This window comes from Podarcis filfolensis, assembly GCF_964270895.1.
Source record: "Podarcis filfolensis genome assembly, chromosome: 8".
In the NCBI taxonomy this organism is placed as follows: Eukaryota; Metazoa; Chordata; class Lepidosauria; order Squamata; family Lacertidae; genus Podarcis; species Podarcis filfolensis.
This window is the reverse complement of record NC_139611.1, coordinates 75,203,110-75,223,319: the sequence shown is the minus strand read 5'-3', so window position 1 is coordinate 75,223,319 and position 20,210 is coordinate 75,203,110. Positions and strand designations below refer to the sequence as shown.

Sequence of the window (20,210 nt, the reverse complement as noted above, 5' to 3'; positions counted from 1 at the left end):
GCATCACCCCTGGCATCCAGGGAACCTGCATGATTCATTGTTTGCACTTCATTTTATGGCTGGCTCTGGCTAGGACCAGAGATGGGCCAGTGAGGATCACCTTAAGCAATACACACGGTCCCGTCAGAAATGTAATCTGCACCCTACCCATAAATTGTCACTGCAGAGAAACTTGTTCTTTCTGCTGTATGAAGCTCTCAGTCCCAGCCTGAGCACGGATGAGCACCATGCACACCTGCTTTGCCTTTTCCATCTTCTCTGCTCTGGTGACAGCAGGTAAACGCTATGCAAAATCTGTTTTGCAGCTGAGAAAGATTTGAAACAGAAGCAGATTTGGGAGGTGGCGTGGGAAGATAAGAGCTTTGGAAGTGAGGTGGGGAGGTGGCGAAAGGAGCAAGAAAGTGTTTCTGTACAGAGGTGCCAACTTGAATAAAATATTGGGAGAGGCCTGGATGAGCCCTGTCCCACATCACAAAATACGGCATGCACACACCATTTTAATGGCAATGCCCATCAACTTTTTTTGGGGGGGGTGTGTGTGTGGACCCCTCAAATATTTTATTGGAGAAAGCTGGTTTGTAGCAATTCAGACCTTTGGTTTTCTGCGTCAGAAAATTTTGAGACGTGCAACCATGAGAGTAGTAGATTTTGCTTTGTGCATTCGTCTGGGAAGAGCAAATGAGGTGGGTCAAATATACAAACCCAAACAAAGCTTGCACACATCCCCAGCCAAGACATTGTGACCACCTTAGCAAAAACTAGGCCTCAGACATAGGGGAAGGGGTGGAAGGCTCTGGTGCTTTTAACAATGGCAGAGAAAGAGGGGAATTTGGCAGTTTTCATGCCTGCAGCTTGAACAATGCCCTTCTCAAAATTTTCACCTGCTCTGCTACCAAAGGACCAGGTGGCATTCTTTGCAATTGGCCTGGAAAAAAAACCAAGGCATCCCATTTCTCCCTGTAAGAGCATTGCGGCCATTTTGGGCACAATTTTGGGTTGAAGGAGCTTTGGGTATTGTCCATTTGCCACCAGTTTTTTAAAAAGCCCTGCTTCTTTGACTTGAGGATAGGGATGGGCGGACCTGTCAATTTCAGCTTCTCATTTTTCCTATTTTAAGCTCGGTTCTCCACATTCCTACAACAGTTTGCAAATTCTTTTCCTGAATCCCCACGGAAATTCGCCAGCATTTTGCTGAGAACCCCTCCCATTATATGTGTGCTTATATGCACTTTCCCCTAACAGACAAAGTTTTGCAAAGTCATTTCCCCCCTTTATGAAGCGTTTTTGTATATTTTTTTCCACTGACGTGTGTGTTTTTATGTGTACTTTATCCCAGTATATGCATTCTGTACACATCATGTGGCTAGAAAACTGTGAAGCTGTGCAAATTTCAAAGGATGGCTTCGGTTCCCAAATTGCTTTGGAAAATGTGGGTCTACGTCTCTACTTCAGTAGCCACCTCTGAAGCTTTCATCAGGGATTTTGTCTCCCTGTCAGGAAAAGAAAAAGGCTTTAATTTCCTCTTTTAAAATTAGGTGCTTATTCTAACAGGTGTACAGCACCTAGAAGAAACAAGGACACATAAAGGAGATAACAAACGGCACGGGCATCACAGTAAGTACACAAAGAAGATATGAATAATTACAAGCTTCTGAAAGGCAGGCAAAGGCAAGGATCATGGACATGGCAAGAGCAATGAGTAAACAATAACGTATGTTGAGATAAGACAAGGGGGAAGCGCAGGAAGCACCTAATAAAATGGGCAACCAAGAGAGAATAAAGATTGGAGGTGAAAGAGTCCAGATGAAACTATACTTTGCAGTTAAACGCTTAATTCTCAAGACATCGGGGCCAGATTAAAACCTTGAGAGGCCCTGAAAGATTTTGGTGCCCCCAAATATATCTAATTCAAAATATAAGCAATAATAAGCAAAAAAAAATATTATTTGAAATGAAACAAAACCTTCAGTAAGGTGGAAAATAATGTTTATTTTTGTATACTTCTATTTTAGTTATATTTGAAAAAATAATTCTCCTGCTTTTTCTAATTTCAAAGCCTTTGACCAGATCCTCAAGACTAATATTACGTTGACATGTCCGCTTCTGTACTTAGCAGAGAAAAGGCATCCAGCCTACCTTGTTGCATAGTTGTTCTGTTGGGATTTTTAATATAATTCAACCGAGAAAATGAACTCTTAGCTGAGAAATTTGTGACCGTTAATGCTAAAAATCCAGCAGTGAAAAATTTCTGTGGTGCTCCCTTCCCTTGATGCCCAAAGCACGTGCTTATTTTACTTAATGGTTTGTCAAAGCCCTGCGAGACATCAAGGCTCCCATAAGAGAAACAGGCTTCCTCTTGGATAAGGTAGCAATTTGAGGCACTTCAGGTAGGATGGCAGGGTGTGTTCAGCAGCTGAAAAGCAATATGTGACTGTGAATGTGGTTCTATGAAGTTAGCTCCAACTGCATTTGCTCCTTATTTGTGTCTCCAGCAGGTCTGATGTCTTGTGAAGTCTGCATTGCAGGCGGGGAGATCTGCCATGGGAAGATGCAACCTTGCTTTCTGGGGGAAGACACTTGCGCGAGCATTTTAGGGGAGACCACCCTGGGTAGGCAAAGGAGACGAGGCTCACAGTTGCTGATCGATTTCTCTTATATAGCCTATCTGTTTTTATTGTTAGTCAATAAACACTATGTCAAACTGTATATAAACCGTTATTTACAAGAAAGAAAGAAAGAAAGAAAGAAAGAAAGAAAGAAAGAAAGAAAGAAAGAAAGAAAGTCTTTCAAGACTTTCCATAATTTTCATTCCAGCAATTGATGAAGCAAGCCTGTCTTTCTACCAACTCATCGAGCTGAAAAGTCGCCTTTCTCCTATCAGCTAAATCAGTTGGTCTGCCATTTCTAAATATTTCTGCAACTGCTCCCTTAAAGGTGGGGCTTATGGATTTACCCCCGTTTTTCACACCGTACTGTTTTTGCAGCAGTCGTCACCATCATTAAAGATTTCAGATAGATAGGGATGCTTTCTTCAATTGTATGAACAAAAGACCAGCACTGGGGGTTTAGTATCAATGCATAACTGGTTGTTTATGTTATTGTTCTGACTGCCTCCAAAACTCATAACCCTGTTCTCCAAACTAGTAGGGTTGGTGAGAGTGGACAGGAGATATATTTATTATACCCTGTCCTCCTGGACTGGACACTCTCTGAGCCATTCCTAATTTTGGTTTTTAGGAGGAGAGGACAGGGAGGGGTTGCTCTCCAAGACAGTCCAAAACTGTGTAAGCTGTCAGGCATAAGCTGGGAGAGTCTCTTCTTTTGCTTTAAGGGTGGAAAGGCCAGGAAAGCCCACCTGTCCTCAGATTTTAAACAGCATTATTAGAACAGGTTTGTAAGCCACCTTTGACTATGTGAACTTTCTGTTGCTGAAAAGCAGCGTAGAAATTTGCTAAACAAATTAACATACCTCAACATAAATTAACATATATTCACTCCTTAATTTACATTCAGTCTTTTTGACCCTAAAACAAGTAATCCTGAATTAATTAACCGCAGCTCATACTGCCAAGAAGAATCCAGACTGTTACTGCACTCAACCATACAAATCTATCTTCTGATATTTGTCCAGCAGGTGTCACTGCTTCTTAGCATAACAGAGGTACCTCTGGTTGCGAATGGGATCCGTTCCGGAGGCCCGTTTGCAACGTGAAAAGCCCACAACCTGAAGTGCTGTATCTGCACAGGTGCACTGCGTGATTTAGCGCTTCTGCACATGCGTGAGCGGCGAAACCCAGAAGTAACCCTTTCCGGTACTTCCAGGTCGCAGCGGGACGTAACCTGAAAAAAGTAACATGAAGCAAACGTAACATGAGGTATGCCTGTAATACCGTCTGATTTTTATTTTGATAATAAAACCATTAGGATTCAACAGATTTCTAGGCATATATGGAAATAATGTTTCTAAAGCAATTTGCCCCCTCTTTTTCCCATCAGATGTCAAGGAAATAAACAACTACCTGACTTTTAGAAAGCATCTGAAGGCAGCCCGTTTTAGGGAAGTTTTTAACATTTGATGTTTTATCGTCTTTTTAATATTATGTTGGGAGCCACACAGAGCGGCTGGGGAAACCCAGACAGATGGGCGGGGTATAAGTAATAAATAATAATAATAATAATAATTATTATTATTATTATTATTATTATTATTATTATTATTATTATACTCCACCCATCTGCCTGGGTTTCCACAGCTACCCTGGGCAGCTTCCAGCATATATGAAAACGGCCCAGCTCGATCATCAGCTCGAAGATGGCGGCTGTAACAACTTCTCCTTCATGAACCCTCCGGATTACAAACCTTTTATAGCCTTTTATAGCCTTTTACAGCCGTCTTTTTAGCTGTTTTTATTTGACTTTTAAATCATTTTATCTCTGTTAGAAGTTTTAATCGTTTTACTTCTATGGTTGGCCAATACGTATCAACAAGGATATTCAAACCTTCTGCTGATTAGTAACGCCGCCTTGAAGATTGGGTTATGCTGAGCAGTGGAGGAGGAGTAGCAGAGGAGTTGCGGCCATAAAAGATAAGTTCTCTTTTGTCTCCGTTTACCTCTACTTTGAACCTCCGTAGTCAGTGAGACAGCGACAAATGGGTCATGGCAAGCGACCAAGATCTGCTGAGAAAGGTTGTTCACCTCCAAGAGCAAAGCAGTCAAAGCTTGAATCTCCCCCACCATCTACTAACAATAACAGCAAAACGGAGCAAGTAATTGTTTCTGCGGTCGAAACATACAACCGCTTCTGGCCTCTGTATGATCAAGGAGAGTTGGAAAAGCTAGCTGATTCAGCGGGGGATGGAAGCCATAGGGAAGCCCTCCTCCCTGACACCTTAATTACCCCTCCGTCACTGAAACGGGAAGCATTAGGGCAAACTGCCCATGATTTAGTACCTGATCAAATACAACTGGTAATCAGGACTTTAAGCTTCATTTTCAAGGAATTGGAGGGGATTTCTTTGTCATTGAACAAACTTTCACGGGCCCTTCTGGCTCATCTACCTTCGTCAACTGAGCTATCTAATTTGCATCAATCTCCTGTGCAGCTTGTAAGTGCCTTAAAGAGACAACTTGATCAGAAATCTCTCCCTAAGGGCCTAAGATGCAGGCTGCCACTGCTCCAAAGGAATAAGCAATCTTTGATTTTTCAACCTAACAAAATATGTTTATCCATTTTTTCCCGTGACGCCCCCAGTCTTAGGTGGAATAACCTGAGGATGGCTAAAGGGTACCTTCGTGATTTGTTAAATATTCCTTTTTTCCAGATAGATCTTATATCTGTAGCACCCCTAAATGCCACGCCCTGGCCAAGGAAATTTATGCTCTCCTTCCAGTCTGCAAGGATCCCACATCTTCTTGCAAGACAAAAAGATCGGCTGGCACCCTGGGAGATTGTAACAACAAGAGTCTTTAAGGACACGAGTGTTAAACCTCTTTTTGCCAACATCTTAACTGACAATGAACGCTCGTTTCCTTCTTCTGTTCCTATAATAACGGGAAAAACACCTAGCCGGGTATCCCCTGTTCCACCTGCGACCCCAAGTGCCCATCTAGTTACGTTGAGGAATGATCCAATTGCAAGCGGAGATTGGAATATCCCTGAAGAGAGAAATCTTATCTCCTCTTATGGAAAACTCCCTTCAGAAGAACAGCAGGCTATTCTCGATAGATTGGATCTACTCAAACAAAGACTTCTATCGCAAGGGGACCCCTCTATACCGATGAGAGAGGAGAGCAGGCGCTCCACGTCCCACATGGCGTCTCCATCAAATGCCCTGATAATTTCTCAACCTGTTACCTTGTTACCCCCTACTGATCTGAATCAGCAGTCACCTGTTGACCAACAGCACCATCCTACCGTGGAGGAAGTCGATAAACTCAATACTCCCGTCTTAGACCTTATGCCCAATCAAAATATGGAAGTTGATGACTCCTTTGCCTCAATGCCTGAGCTAGAATCTACCCTGCCTGAAGATCACCAGGAAATGACTATGCATGCACCATCCTCACGTTCATGTCCTTTAACACATCTGCGTGATAATTCCTCTCCATCTGCGCAGCAACTACAAGTGATGGCTGGAACACCTCTTAGTGCTACCCTGGCTAAGACTGATAATTCTGACGGATCTACTAGTGTAGCCCATCAAAGACTTGTTACTACTCACCTCAATGAACAGCATCCGACCTCACCAACTTTGCCTAATTCTTCCTTCCCGGCAAAGCCCTTCCTGCTTGTTAATGTTACCAAATCATCGATACAATTAACACAGAAGAAGACCTTATCCGCACAAACTAAAATTACCGATTTCCTTATGGGTCCTCGTTCTACCTCCAAGAACCCATTAAACAACTCAAAGTGACAATTACCGGGACAGCACAAGGACTTGACATTATCAATACTTAGCTGGAACATTGCTGGTTGGAGAACCAAAAAATCAGACCCCGAATTCAGGAAGTACATAAATTCATTTAAAATCATTCTGTTCCAAGAAACATGGGATGAGGAAGAGATTACCATAGACGGCTTTGATCTTCTAACACTTCCGGCCTCCCCTTCTTTGAAAGGTGGTCGCCCCAAAGGGGGCCTTTTGATTGGGATTTCACTCCAACTTCACGCCAAATTCACTCTGGTACGGACTTCCCCGCCTTTTGCTCTATCTGGACTGATCACAGAAGGGAAGTCCTCATTACTAATTACTAATGTTTATCTCCCCCCCGAAGGCTCAGCGCCTGATCTTGATTGGAGATGGGAATCATTTGAAAATCACCTACTGTCATGTCATACTAAATGCCCTAACTCGTACTCCTTAATTGGGGGAGACTTTAATGCTCGTATTGCCACAAATTGGGACTTACTAACCAAGTCCAAATGGTGGACTTCCCCATGTTTGGACAATTTTGACTTGGAACATGCCAGAATTAGAACTTCAAAGGACAACAGAGTAAACAAAGCAGGAGTGACCCTTTACCAAATGGCCATTCGCCTGAATCTAGTATTTTTGAACGGCACCTTCCCCCCCGATATACCGGGGGAGTTCACTCACCTGGGACTAACATCTAACAGTGTTATCGATTACCTCCTGATCTCCGCAAATCTGGCCGTTAATGTACTTTCCTTCCAAGTTGAAAACCAACATTTCAGTGATCACCTCCCAATAGTGACCACTCTGTCATTGTTCCGGTGCCAGAATGACAATAAACACTCAGTCCTTCTGGAAACCTCATCATCGATCAAAATAAGAGGGATCAAATGGTCGGAGGCTGTGGCCCAAAAATACCAGGTTTTCTTCCATAGGGAAATCAACGCCTACTTACCTCAAATAACTACTGATTTACAAGATTCCAATTCGGTTTTGAAACTTTTTAACCTTCTTATAACAAACCTTACCACTTTTTTTACATCACCTCCTCAAAAGGCGAAAGTGGCGCATTGCAGTGCTGGGGCCCCTTGGTTTAACACCTCTTGCAAACAAGCAAGATCCCTTCTTCGTTCCATCTATAATGAATACAAAAACTCTAATGCTCAGGCTTTACCATCTTCCTATTTACAAGCCAAAAGAGCATACAAACAGACTTTAAAGCTGGCCAAACGCGAGTGGTATCAAAAACGTTGGCGAGCCTTGATTGCGGCCTCGAGATCCCGCAGACCACAGGAATTTTGGGCTCTGATAAACAAAAGAGGAAGGAAGTACCCACTGACGATTATCCCTGCGCCCACATGGGAACAATTCTTGAGTAAATATTTCTCCTTGGCAGAGGAATCCAACTCATCCACGGAACTCCGAGCCGACCATCTACCTTTGTGGCCCTCCACTGACCCAGACCTGATAATGGACTTGATATTAGATCTGAAAACGGGCAAAGCCCCCGGGCCGGATCTAGTCCCTGCTGAGGCTATTGTTGCGCAACCGAGGTGGTGGGCTGAAATTCTGGCCAAAGTCTTTGATGCAATTAATTCTACGGGGCTTATCCCTAGGTCATGGAAGGAGGCCGTGATCGTGCCAGTCCATAAAAAGGGTCCCCCTGCTGACCCGGAGAACTATCGGAACATCAGCCTTTTGTCTATCATCGGGGAAATCTATGCTAAATTTTTGCTGTCCAAGCTGTCCCATTGGGCAAACGACTCAAATTTGATTGGCCATGAGCAAGCGGGCTTTAGGAACAATTATCCGACCTCTGACCATATGGTAATCATGTATCATCTTGCCAGAAAATATTCTGCCCCGAGTCGGGGGCGCCTATGTGTCGCTTTTATAGACCTAAAGGCTGCCTTCGACAGTATCCCAAGAAATTGCCTATGGAAGAAATTAGAGAGATGGGGCATAGATAGAAGGCTGTTATGGCTTATAACCCAATTACACCATGGGTCGTCGGCTAGAGTGAGACTCACACCGGCGGGAAACCTATCCAACGAGGTCCCAATAAATAGAGGTGTGCGCCAAGGCTGCATTTTGGCCCCACTCCTCTTCAACCTGTTTATCAGCGATATGAAGCTCTTTCTGAACGAGTCTCAAGCCAACATTCATGCCCCCCGCCTAGCTGATTTTCGCTGCCCTTTGCTCCTATATGCCGATGATGCAGCGATCCTTTCCTACTCTAGAGTTGGTTTATGCAGAGCTCTAAAGATTTTTGCGGCTTATTGCAAACTTAACCATCTGACAATTAATCATGGGAAATCTAAAGTCCTGGTCTTTACCAGGTCTCGGAAAACTTACAGCTGGAAGTTAGATGGAGTCCAATTAGAACAGGTTTTCAAATTTAAATACCTGGGAGTCTTTTTTCATTACAATCTAAGCTGGAAGCCACAGATACAGTATTTACTAAACAAAGGGAAAACAATACTTTATACTCTACTCCAATTTCTTGTGGCCGACGGAGCCTCTCACATCCCTTCTGCATTGAAGGTATACCACGCAAAAGTGGTTTCCACCCTCTGTTATGCTGCCCCGCTCTGGGCCCCAGGGTCCAATTTAACATCACTGGGGACATTGCAGAATCAGTTTCTCCGTCGCCTTCTGAAACTCCCCATGTGTGTGAGCAACGCAGCCATACGTCTGGAGTTAAGGATTGCATCATTGGAGACTGTCATCTGGAAGCGAGTCTTTGGCTATTGGCTGTCCAGCTGGCATAGGCTTCCCGACCATTACCTTTTTCAGTGCCTCTGGCGGGACGTCTTTGTCAATCCGTGGGTAGGGAAAATCCATGCCAAACTTCTGAGCATCAGAATTTCCCCAGCGGACTCCTTAAAGATGAACTTACGCTCAGCCAAAAGCCTTATTGAGCAAAGATTAGCGGACATTGAAAATCAACACAACCTCGCCAGGGGTGGGGGTGTCTGCTCCCCCAGGTATCACGGAATAACCCCACCACTTGGCCTTCCATCATACATGTCATCTCTTTCATCAGTACCACACCGACGTGCATTTATTCGTGCAAGGTTCAATGTCTTTCCATCGAACCTGCTGAACCACAGATTTTCCAAGGGTTTGGTGTCTCCGCTATGTGTGTGTGACGGGGAAACTGTTGAATCTCTTTCACATATAATGTTCAACTGTCCCCTACATAGCGTAGCCAGGGCTAAATTCCTGGGTCCTGCTTTACTGCGCTTGGTTGGCAGGCCTGTTGAGTCACACGCCGCACTGCTTTTGCAGGATACAGATCCTTCTGTAACTCTGCAGGTGGCGAGATTTCTGAATGCGGTTATCTCACACTCAAAAACCACCAAAAACCAACAACAACATCAAAACTAATCGAACTGTTATGACGAGAGTGCATGTCGGAGTTCATCTTCAGTTTTCCTTTTCTGTGATCCGTCCCTTGGAGCTCTCCTGGCCCCAAGCTGTCACTTGGCTCTGCTCAATGACCCACCCTTGCATCGTGGTGTTCACCTCCTGTTGTCGGATATATCTGTTTTTATGTCCCTGTGTTTTTATGTTTGTACATATTTTATGGGCTAATAGCCGTAAATAAATAAATTGTAATTTATCCGCCATATATGAAAACTTAATAAAATGTCAAACATTAAAAATCAACATCTACACTTACACATGCGCAGAGACAGTTCGGTGTAGTGTGTGAACGGACCTCTGGAGACCTCATAGTTAATTCTGATTCACCTTCTGCCCAGCCCTGCACTGACCTATCAGCGTATCCTTCTCTTTTCAAACTCTTTCTTTCTTTGCCTAGGCGTTGTGGCATTTACAGGTTCCTTGAAGTCCTGCACTGGGCACAGAGCTTGCAAAGCTGGCGTCCGGACCATGACCATTGGGCCTGGGATCATGCTGCGAAGAAGCGCCGTGTGCTGTAAGAGAGAGAGCTGCCAGAAGCAACTGGCTAAATGTACGTATCTCCTGTACTTGCCTGGCTTTGAAGATGCACCTCCAGGCCTGAAGGGGGCGCTGTACTAAATGACAAGGACTCCATAGAGTTCTTTTGCTTATTTTAAAGCAGGGGGCTGGCAACCTTTTTGAAGCCCCCAGGCATATTTGCAAAATGGATAAACGACCGTGGGTACCATAGTCATGCTGCAACTCTTCCTTCACCACCATCATCATCATCGTTTTATTATTATTTATTAAATTTGTATACAGTCATACCTTGGATGTCAAAGACCTTGGCTCCTGAACAAATCGGCTCCCGAACGAGCGAAACCTGGAAGTGCGGAAGTGAGCATTCTGGTTTTCGAACGATTTTCGGAAGCCAAACGTCTGACAGGCTTCTGCGGCTTCCAATTGACTGCAGGAGCTTCCTGCAGCCAATCAGAAGCTGCGGTTTGGTTTCCGAAAGTTTTGGAAGTCGAACGGACTTCTAGAACGGATTCTGTTCAACTTCCAAGGGACGACTGTATTGCCCTTCAATTGAAGACCCCAGGGTGGTTCACAACAGAAAACTAGAAACTAAGAATACAAAATAAAACAAAAACAGACCAAATTCCCCCTCCTGCAGAGGACTAATTGTACACCAAAGAAGTGGGTGTTAAATGGGTCCAGTGTAAATTAAGCCAGCAGAAAGCACACAAAATACAAATTTGATTCAGATGCTATGGTTGGCTGAGATGACCTAAGCCTGGCAGTGGGGAAAACAAACCTGTAAAATAGGGTTTGAGCACCCTTTTTTCTGCTTAATTTATGCCATGTTGCCAGGTCACATGACCAAGCTGATTGGGCTTAGGATCCAGCTTAACTCTCCCCTCTTTGGTCCAGCCTTCACCCAGCTCAGCTCACCCAACTGACTCTGGTTGAGCCAGGATGGGAGAGAAATGCTGTCATATCTCTGGCTGAGGTGAAGATGAGGGAGCTAAGCTAGCGCCGCCTGGCTGTGCCAGGAAACTGCCAGCTCAGGCAGAGATCTGCTGGATCCTAGCCCTGCTCATCCCAGTGGATCTTGCTACAGATGTGTTTCTACCTGCTGAAGCCTGGGAGGAAAGGCATTGAATAGTGTGGGCTTTGGGTGGTTCATTGATCCATCCTTTATTGGGTTCGTTCTGTTGCATTCTGACTCTTGTGATTGTATTCCCTTTCCTTCCTCCCAGTACCCCCAGTCAATACTACAAGGAACGGCTTCACCTGCCCAGCTTGCTATGCGAAGGATTCGCATTCGTGTGAAGCTGAAGGGTCCATGGATTGTACTGGAACAGAGGACCATTGTGTTCACATTACAGGCATTCTGGAATCAGTAGAAGGTAAGTCAGCAGGGAACAAAACTGAGGAAGAGAGCTGAATTCAACTGACATGAATCAGTTAGAAGACACCACAGGATCATCAAGTCTAATCCCCCCCCCCCAGGAAGGCAGGAATCTTTTGCCCAATGTGGGGCTTGAACCCAGAACTCTGAAATTAAGAATCTAGTACACAGCTCCATTTGCACTATATGTTTAAGGCAGTATCATGCCGCTTTAAACAGCCCTGGCTTCCCCCAAAGAATCCTGGGAGCTGTAGTTTGTTAAGGTTGCCAAGCGTTGCTAGGAGACCGCTATTTTCCTCACAGAGCTACAGTTCTCATAATGATTTAATAGTCGACTTCTCTTTTGTGGGATTTTTGCAAATCGTAGTTCTGTGCTTTGGGGAAGCCGCAACTCTTTAAGGTGGCGGGATACTGCTTTAAATGCTTATTTTTTATTGCATTTGTTGTTGTTGTTGTTTAGTTGTTTAGTCGTGTCTGACTCTTCGTGACCCCATGGACCAGAGCATGCCAGGCCCTCCTGTCTTCCACTGCCTCCCGCAGTTTGGTCAGACTCATGTTTGTGGCTTCGAGAACACTGTCCAACCATCTCGTCCTCTGTCGTTCCCTTCTCCTTGTGCCCTCCATCTTTCCCAACATCAGGGTCTTTTCCAGGGAGTCTTCTCTTCTCATGAGGTGGCCAAAGTATTGGAGCCTCAGCTTCAGGATCTGTCCTTCCAGTGAGCACTCAGGGCTGATTTCCTTCAGAATGGATAGGTTTGATCTTCTTTCAGTCCATGGGACTCTCAAGAGTCTCCTCCAGCACCATAATTCAAAAGCACCAATTTTTTGGCGATCAGCCTTCTTTATGGTCCAGCTCTCACTTCCATACATCACTACTGGGAAAACCATAGCTTTAACTATATGGACCTTTGTTGGCAAGGTGATGTCTCTGCTTTTTAGGATGCTAAAAAGCATTTATACCCCCACATTTTTTTCAAAGAGCTCCATTCAGAGTTTCCCTCCTCCCCATTTCCTTCTCACAACAACCTTGTGAGGCAGGTTAGACCGACAGGCAGATGACTAGCCGAAGGTCACCAAATAAGTTTCACGGCTGAGAGGGGATTTGTACCACGATCTCCTAGCTCCTAGTCCCACACTTTAAGAACTACAGTACACCAAACTGGCCAGAACGACCCAGCTGGGATGGTGATGGGTTTCTTTTCCACATGAGGATGAATCAAGAGAGGTGCCATCAGTGAGTTTGTGGTACAGAGACCAACATAAACTCTAAGAAGCTAATGCAATTTAAACGGGGGTAAATCCCACTGCTGTAACTTACTCCTTTTCCCAAAAACTCTGTTCAGCAGCAGGGCTAAAGCAGTATCATACCACTATAAACAGTACTCTTTTTTGATAATAATTTTTATTAGTTTTCAATTACAATAACAGCCTCATTATAATAATGCCAAATTATAATACAAGTAGTAATACCAATCATTCAGATGACAAATTGTACAATTTGGGTGCCCCCACCCCCACCCCACGAGCTAGAATTGATGGTTGGATGATTTACTTTCTTTACGCGTTCCAAAATCTTATAAATTTCAGTTACGCTCCAGTCAAAATAACAATCCCTTATACAGCAACTGCAATTTTAACGACTTCCATTTGTACTGACACATTAAATGATTTATAAAGCTACAGGAGAAGCATTCAAACTCTCTCCTTATTCTTCCTGTGTGTGGGAGTTCTTCTGTCCATAATGTTTCTTCCTGTCATTGTAATATATTATGTCTATCTTTTGCCACTATAAACAGTCCTGGCTTCTTCCAAAGAATCCTGGAAACTGTAGTTTGTTAAGGGTGCTGAGAGTTCTTAGCAAACTCCTTATTCCCTCTACTTCCCAGATACAGTTCCCAGAGTTTCCTGAAAAGAGGGATGGATTGTTAAACTATTCTGGGAATTGTAGGGGGACACGAGTCTCCTTTCAGCACCCTTAACAAATGACAGTTCCCAGGATTCTTTAGAGGAATCTGTGGGTGTTTAAAGCGACTCGATACTGCTTGAAATGGATAGCCCAGATGGGGCCTAGAAGTCCAGGGAGTTCAAGAGAACCAGAAAGGGCCCAAAGAAAATTCATTGGCTTTACAGCAGAGTAGATCAGATTTAATTCTACCGAAGGTTTCGGCTTACACCAAGGCAATGACACTGACCGGAGCTTAACAGAGCTCAGAGCAGAACGCCGTGTCCAGAGATTAAAAAAAACAAAAGCAAAAGAAGGATCCATGAGACATGACCCTGCCTCTCTCTTTTTGCTTTGCAGTTGCTGCGAATGAAAGGTTTGCAGCCAGAGGTTGTGCTGTGCCCAGCGTCTGCGAGCATAGCAAGGGGATGGCTGTTTTTGCTGGTGTTTACACTTACACACTGTCCATAGTCAGGGAATGCTACGCAGCCCCTTCTGCGAAGAATGCTGCCTGTCTTCACCACCAACACTCCTGGCTGGGGACCCTTTTCCTCTGCACACTGCTGCTTCCAGTGTCCTCCGTCTGCGTTCCGCCCAGTCTCTCATCCTGGCTGATAAAGTGCTTCACTTGATCTCTCTCCTCTGCAATGACAAGTCTGCCATAGCGTATATAACATAATAGGGCTGTACACAACATACACACAAACATGCAGACCCTCCAAGTGTCCCTGTTTTCCAGGGACAGTCCTGCATTTACAGAAGCTATCCTGCTTTTCAATATCCCGGTTTTCCTTAGGATTGTTTTCATTGGATAAATGTTGGAGAGTATGGAGTAACCTGTTGACTTTGCCTATGCTCCTCTTCAGTAACAACCTGAGGGTTTCAAGGTGTCAAACATAAAGTCATATTTACTACAAATATTTAAAGTATAAGTTCATTCAAGCGTTATGTTTCAGCAGAGGCAAACATGGCTATTTCATGCATAAAATACACATTTATGAAGTATCTCGGGTTACAAACGCTTCGGGTTACAAACTCTGCTAGCCAGGAAGTAGTTGCTCTGGGTTGTGAAATTTGCCCCAGGATGAGAACGGAAATTGCATGCCAGTGGCACGGCAGCAGCAAGAGGCCACATTAGTGAAAGCATGCCTCAGGTTAAGAATGGTTTCGGGTTAAGAACGGACCTCCGGAACGAATTAAGTTCGTAACCTGAGGTACCACTGTATTACAAAAATGACTTAAATAAGTCACATTAGAGTGCTTGTAACATATTTAATATGCCTACAATCCAGGGCATGAACGAAATGTCAACTATTCTTTACGAATGCTTTTTTTCAGCCAGAGCCCACCTCTCGGAGTCTATTGCCATTCTCAGAGAACAAGGGAGAAGTTCATGGTGAGCTCCAGCACCTCTTTTTCTAGAGAAATAGCACAGCCTTTAGCCAGTGGTACCCAAACTTTTTTCAAAGAGGGCCAGAATTGATGAAGTGAAGGGCCGTGAGGGCCGACCAACGGGCCAACCAAAGTTGTTAATCTTTTTTAAGGGTTGAAGTTGTTGAGGTTTTTTTTTTAGGATTTTACCCCAGGAAATAAACTGCCACAGGGGCTGGATTAAACCGACCGGCGGGCCGTATTTTGCCCCCAAAATGAACTTTGGACATGCCTAGTTTAGACTGAACAATGAAATCATGTAAGCAAGGCTGCAGTTCTAACTCCACTTTCCTGGGTGTCAACTCAATTCAATTCCATGGGATTTAATTCTGAGTAGATGTGATTAGGATGGCAGATGCTAATGGCTTTGTGATGGGCCATTAGCCGTTTCACTTTGTATTTTAGGTGCCAGAAGAATCTGTGTTGTTTCTCTGCAAAAGACTTAAAAGGGCTGCCACTCTGGAAATTAATTATGTTTGAAAGGGAACATGCTAAGAAGGCGATAGATTTGTAACAGTACCTGTTGATGACTGAGATATGAAGGTCTATCGTGTACCTGCAATATTTGCAAAATAAAAAAAAGGTGGAGAAGAAGGTATATTTCTGTGTCAGTGAATGGAAGAAACTCTCGTGCAAAACAGACCAATTGCAGGAGAATGAAAAAAACACAGGATGAAAATGAATGGCAGAACGGATTAAGACATGTTCACACATCACTACCCTAAGGCGCCATGGAATGCACACAGCTTGCTAGTTTCTCAGTTTCTGAGGTCTACTTTGGTTTGTGGAAACATTTTATCTGACGTTGATTTCACACACACTCACACACACACACACACACCACTTCCCCTTCTCTGGGCCAAATAGATTTTTAACGATAACAAACAACATACATAATCTCATTCTCCCCCCGCCCCATTGCTGGGAGGGTGTGTGGGTTGGATGAGAGTGAAGAAGCAGCTGTATTACAGTAAATGAAGATGTAAACACTGAAGGAGTTCATCCCCAGTAACGTGGGGCTCATGTTTCGTAGATGGGAGTGTTACAGCAGTGTGCCTGTTTTTCATCTGTCAGCCACTGGACTTTATGTATCTGTACAACCAGAGTTACTTTTGGGAACAGGCTGTTTAAATTTAGAAGGCGTCTCTCCTTGATTTCCCATCTGAGGCCCTGCATTCCTTCCTGGCTCACACAGATACCACCTAAACGCAACTTCTCCCCTCCAGAACTCTGGATAAAATAATACTCCATCTCCCTTTAAAGATATCTGAGAAAGGGAGGGGTAGAGGCAGTTGTTGCTTGGGCAAATAATGCATAGCTTCCTTCCCACTTAGTGCCATGGGTCTTCTGGAACATAGGCCAGAAACACAAGATTTTATAACAAAATAAATTGGCATGTAGTGCAGCGACCTCCCCAAGCAAAACTCTTTCAGTACTGGTTGCAGCATCTACTTCCATGACTTCTCACCGTTAACTCCAGCCAGCAGCAAAGTGGGAGACTTTCAAATTTGTTCTCAAACTGCAGAGCAAAATGGGAGCAGGGGAACAGGATGAATCAGCAGCTTGACATTGGGCCAAGGATCCAAAGTTGTGTGTGGCAAGAAGATTAGCTTCTATCGGCAACCAGCATTTTTCTGTCTCCATTGCGACTTGGATGCACTTTCTGTTAGTTTCTGTTATGAGATTATAAGATCTAAGACATAAAACAAATGTTCATAAATGCACCAGGCAAACACATACACAAATATATAAACCACATGTCTGAAACAGTACAGGAAAACAGTCCTAAAGCCATTTTGACTCTTTCAGTGACCTCAGATGTTCCTCTGCAGTGTGGTGTAGTGGTTAAGAGCAGTAGACTCGTAATCTGGTGAACCGGGTTCACTTCCTCACTCCTCCACATGCAGCTGCTGGGTGACCTTGGGCTAGTCACATTTCTCTGAAGTATCTCAGCCTCACTCACCTCACAGAGTGTTTGTTGTGGGGGAGGAAGGGAACGGAGATAGTTGGCCGCTTTGAGACTCCTTAGCGTAGTGATAAAATGGGATATCAAATCCAAACTCCTCCTCCCTTTCTTCTTCTTCTTCTTCTTCTTCTTCTTCTTCTTCTTCTTCTTCTTCTTCTTCTTCTTCTTCTGTTTGGATGGAAATGGGAAAAGCCTCCCCATTGTCCCTGTGCTCACAAATCCTGCCTTAAGGGCACATTTGGGTATGAATAGGGTGAGCCTGTGACCTGGACTCAGAAATTAAGTATTTATCATCACAAAAGAATGCCCAGGCTGTCCAGGTAAACCCACTAACAGGTTTCCTTCCAGAAAGGATTCTGCTGTAGACCATCCCTTCTGTGATGTATGTATGATGTATTGAGGGGGGGGGGGGTCTTGAGCTACAGGGTGGCAATTTCAAAAGTCTATATAAGGGCTTGCACACCATTGTTCTGGGTTCCTCCTCCCTCCTGCTTGGGGGGGGGGTGAGCACCCTGTTGCAACAGTTTAATAAAGATCCTGCTTACTAGTTGTTTTGCTTCTCAGTGTTCTCTGGTTGGCCTCTGCTATTTTCTCCTACTGATAGAGAACCTACATAAGGACTCTATACGGGCTCTTGGGTGCCCCATAAGGGGAAAGGAGCAGATCTGTCTTATAACAGTTTCTATATTTTGGGGTAACAGCATACTAAAATGAGGAAGGTAGAGGTTTCCAGCCACTTCAACAGATGTTTCCCTCTCCAAATTAGTCCCATTTGCCAGGGCTGGATTAAAGAGGCTGCAGAACATTTGCATGGGTGATCTGTGTCATTTGAAGAGATGAAGCTCTGAGGTAGCCTGGTGACTTTGATAACTGGTATGCACAAAGTATAAAACATAATCTGTTATTCTCATGAGTTTGGTTCTACTACCCCAAGATTAGGCAAATCAGACATGCTGTAAGGCAGGCTTCCTCAACCTCGGCCCTCCAGATGTTTTGAGACTACAATCAATTCCCATCAGCCCTGACCACTGGTCCTGCTAGCTAGGGATCATGGGAGTTGTAGGCCAAAAACATCTGGAGGGCCGAGGTTGAGGAAGCCTGCTGTAAGGCATCAATGTTATATCTCCAGATAGGACAAGTAGGATTGCATTCGGCTTGTACTTGTTTGGCCTTAACTTTGCGGAGAAATGCTTGGAACCATTCCTTTGTTAAACCTTTTTTTCCTGGCCCTGGCTGTGGCATAGTATATGGGAGGGGCACAGGGATGGTTGCCCCAGGAGCAAAATGGTTAGGGGTGCAAAATTTCACAAACCACTGCAGCCTCAATACAGATGTGTGTGCTTCCATTGCTGGCCTCTGTTGAAAATGACTTCTCCATGTGAACCAGGAATTGACCTCTTCAGACAACAGAACAACTCTTTTTCTCTCATCTCTGCAGCTGCTGGGTGACGCAGAGACCATTAGGCAGTTGAATGTCCATGTGTACTCTGTCCATTTCCTTTCCTCCCACTCCCTCTCCGTATGGCCCTGGCTGCTGGCAACCCACGCTATGCCACTGCTGTCTGCCCCCCCATGGGGCTTAGAGGGAGAGCCTGGAGATGGTCTTTCTGGCAGGGAATGAGGGCCAAGTGTCCCAACACTGGGTGGTGGATCCTTATTTAGGGCCCTAGGTATTCCAACATGTTCCCTGTTTCTCCATGGAAAAATGGGGAGAAATGTGTGCTGGTTCTCCTTGTTGTTGAACAGTGTTACAAGGCCGCATCCTTCATGTTCTCCATCTCAAGCTTTTTTATGCTCCCCAGGTTACCACACCCTTTGTTCCCCCGAGGCACTGTGGCTGAGCTTGTCTCCCATCAAGCAGACTAAGCTGGTGCCCCACCCTGCTCCTTCCTCTCCCTCTCTTATCCATGGCATGGAGAGAGTGGGTGGTGAATAGCGGAGAATGTCCTGTGTGAGTGTCTGGAGGTGGTTGGGGGATGGATGGTGGCTAACAGAATCCCGACAAGACAGAAGTACTGTTTTGGGGAGACAGGAGGTAGGTAGGTGAGGGGGACTCCCTGGTCCTGAATGGGGTAACTGTGCCCCTGAAGGACCAGGTGCGCAGCCTGGGAGTCATTTTGGACTCACAGTTGTCCATGGAGGTGCAGGTGAATTCTGTGTCCAGGGCAGCTGTCTCCCAGCTCCATCTGGTACACAGGCTGAGACCCTACCTGCCCACGCATTGTCTCACCAGAGTGGTGCATGCTCTGGTTATCTCCCGCTTGGACTACTGCAATGCGCTCTATGTGGGGCCACCTTTGAAGGTGACCCGGAAACTGCAATTAATCCACAATGCGGGAGCTAGACTGGTGACTGGGAGTGGCCACCGAGACCATATAACACCAGTCCTGGAAGACCTACATTGGCTCCCAGTTCGTTTCCAAGTACAATTCAAAGTGTTGGTGCTGGCCTTTAAAGCCCTAAATGGCCTCGGCCCAGTATACCTGAAGGAACGTCTCCACCCCCATCATTCAGCCCGGACACTGAGGTCCAGCTCTGAGGGCCTTCTGGTTGGTTGGTTGGTTATTTATTTATTTACTTACTTACTTACTTACTTACTTACTTTCTCCCTCTCTTGTAATTTGAATATAACTTGAATTTGAGGACATGCAATAAACGGAATGGTGGAAGATTCAGCTCAAATACAGTGGTACCTTGTTTCCCAAACTTAATCTGTTCCGGAAATCTGTTCCAAAACCAAAGCATTCTAAAACCAAGGCATGCTTTCCCATAGAAAGTAATGCAAAATGGATTAATCAGTTCCAGACTTTTAAAAACAACCCCTAACACAGCAATTTAACATGAATTTTCCTATCTAAGAAGACTATTGATCCATAAAATGAAAGCAATAATCAATGTACTGTACTATAAAATAAATAAGACAGTATTGTAGATGATAAAAATTAAAATTAATATTTTTTCTTACCTGCACTGATGATAGTCATTATTTGGATGAGGGACTTTTATCCATTTCTGCAGTCACACAATCAATCAATCAATCAATCAATCAATCTGTAGCTGAACAGGGTTCCACACAGTCACAAAAACAAGTGACAAAAATGAAGTCACAAGTCACAGTCCCATAAAAGTT

General features: G+C 44.5%; 1 protein-coding gene and 1 long non-coding RNA gene across 2 annotated transcripts; one reads left to right on the top strand and one right to left on the bottom strand.

Annotated features, from left to right (window-relative positions):
* The first annotated feature begins 35 nt into the window (after positions 1 to 35).
* LOC310768943 (phospholipase A2 inhibitor and Ly6/PLAUR domain-containing protein-like) lies at positions 36 to 15,712 on the top strand. Its single transcript, XM_083627901.1, has 6 exons — positions 36 to 276; positions 1,552 to 1,614; positions 2,493 to 2,609; positions 10,245 to 10,397; positions 11,590 to 11,739; positions 14,044 to 15,712. Exons 1-6 carry the CDS (start codon positions 219 to 221, stop codon positions 14,313 to 14,315), a joined length of 813 nt encoding a protein of 270 aa, XP_083484027.1. The 5' UTR covers positions 36 to 218; the 3' UTR covers positions 14,316 to 15,712.
* LOC310769175 lies at positions 14,423 to 20,201 on the bottom strand. Its single transcript, XR_014551486.1, has 4 exons — positions 20,046 to 20,201; positions 16,583 to 16,807; positions 15,635 to 15,670; positions 14,423 to 14,556 (listed from the first exon to the last, which is right to left on the bottom strand). It is a non-coding gene; the product is annotated as an uncharacterized lncRNA (long non-coding RNA).
* Between the last annotated feature and the right edge of the window lie 9 nt (positions 20,202 to 20,210).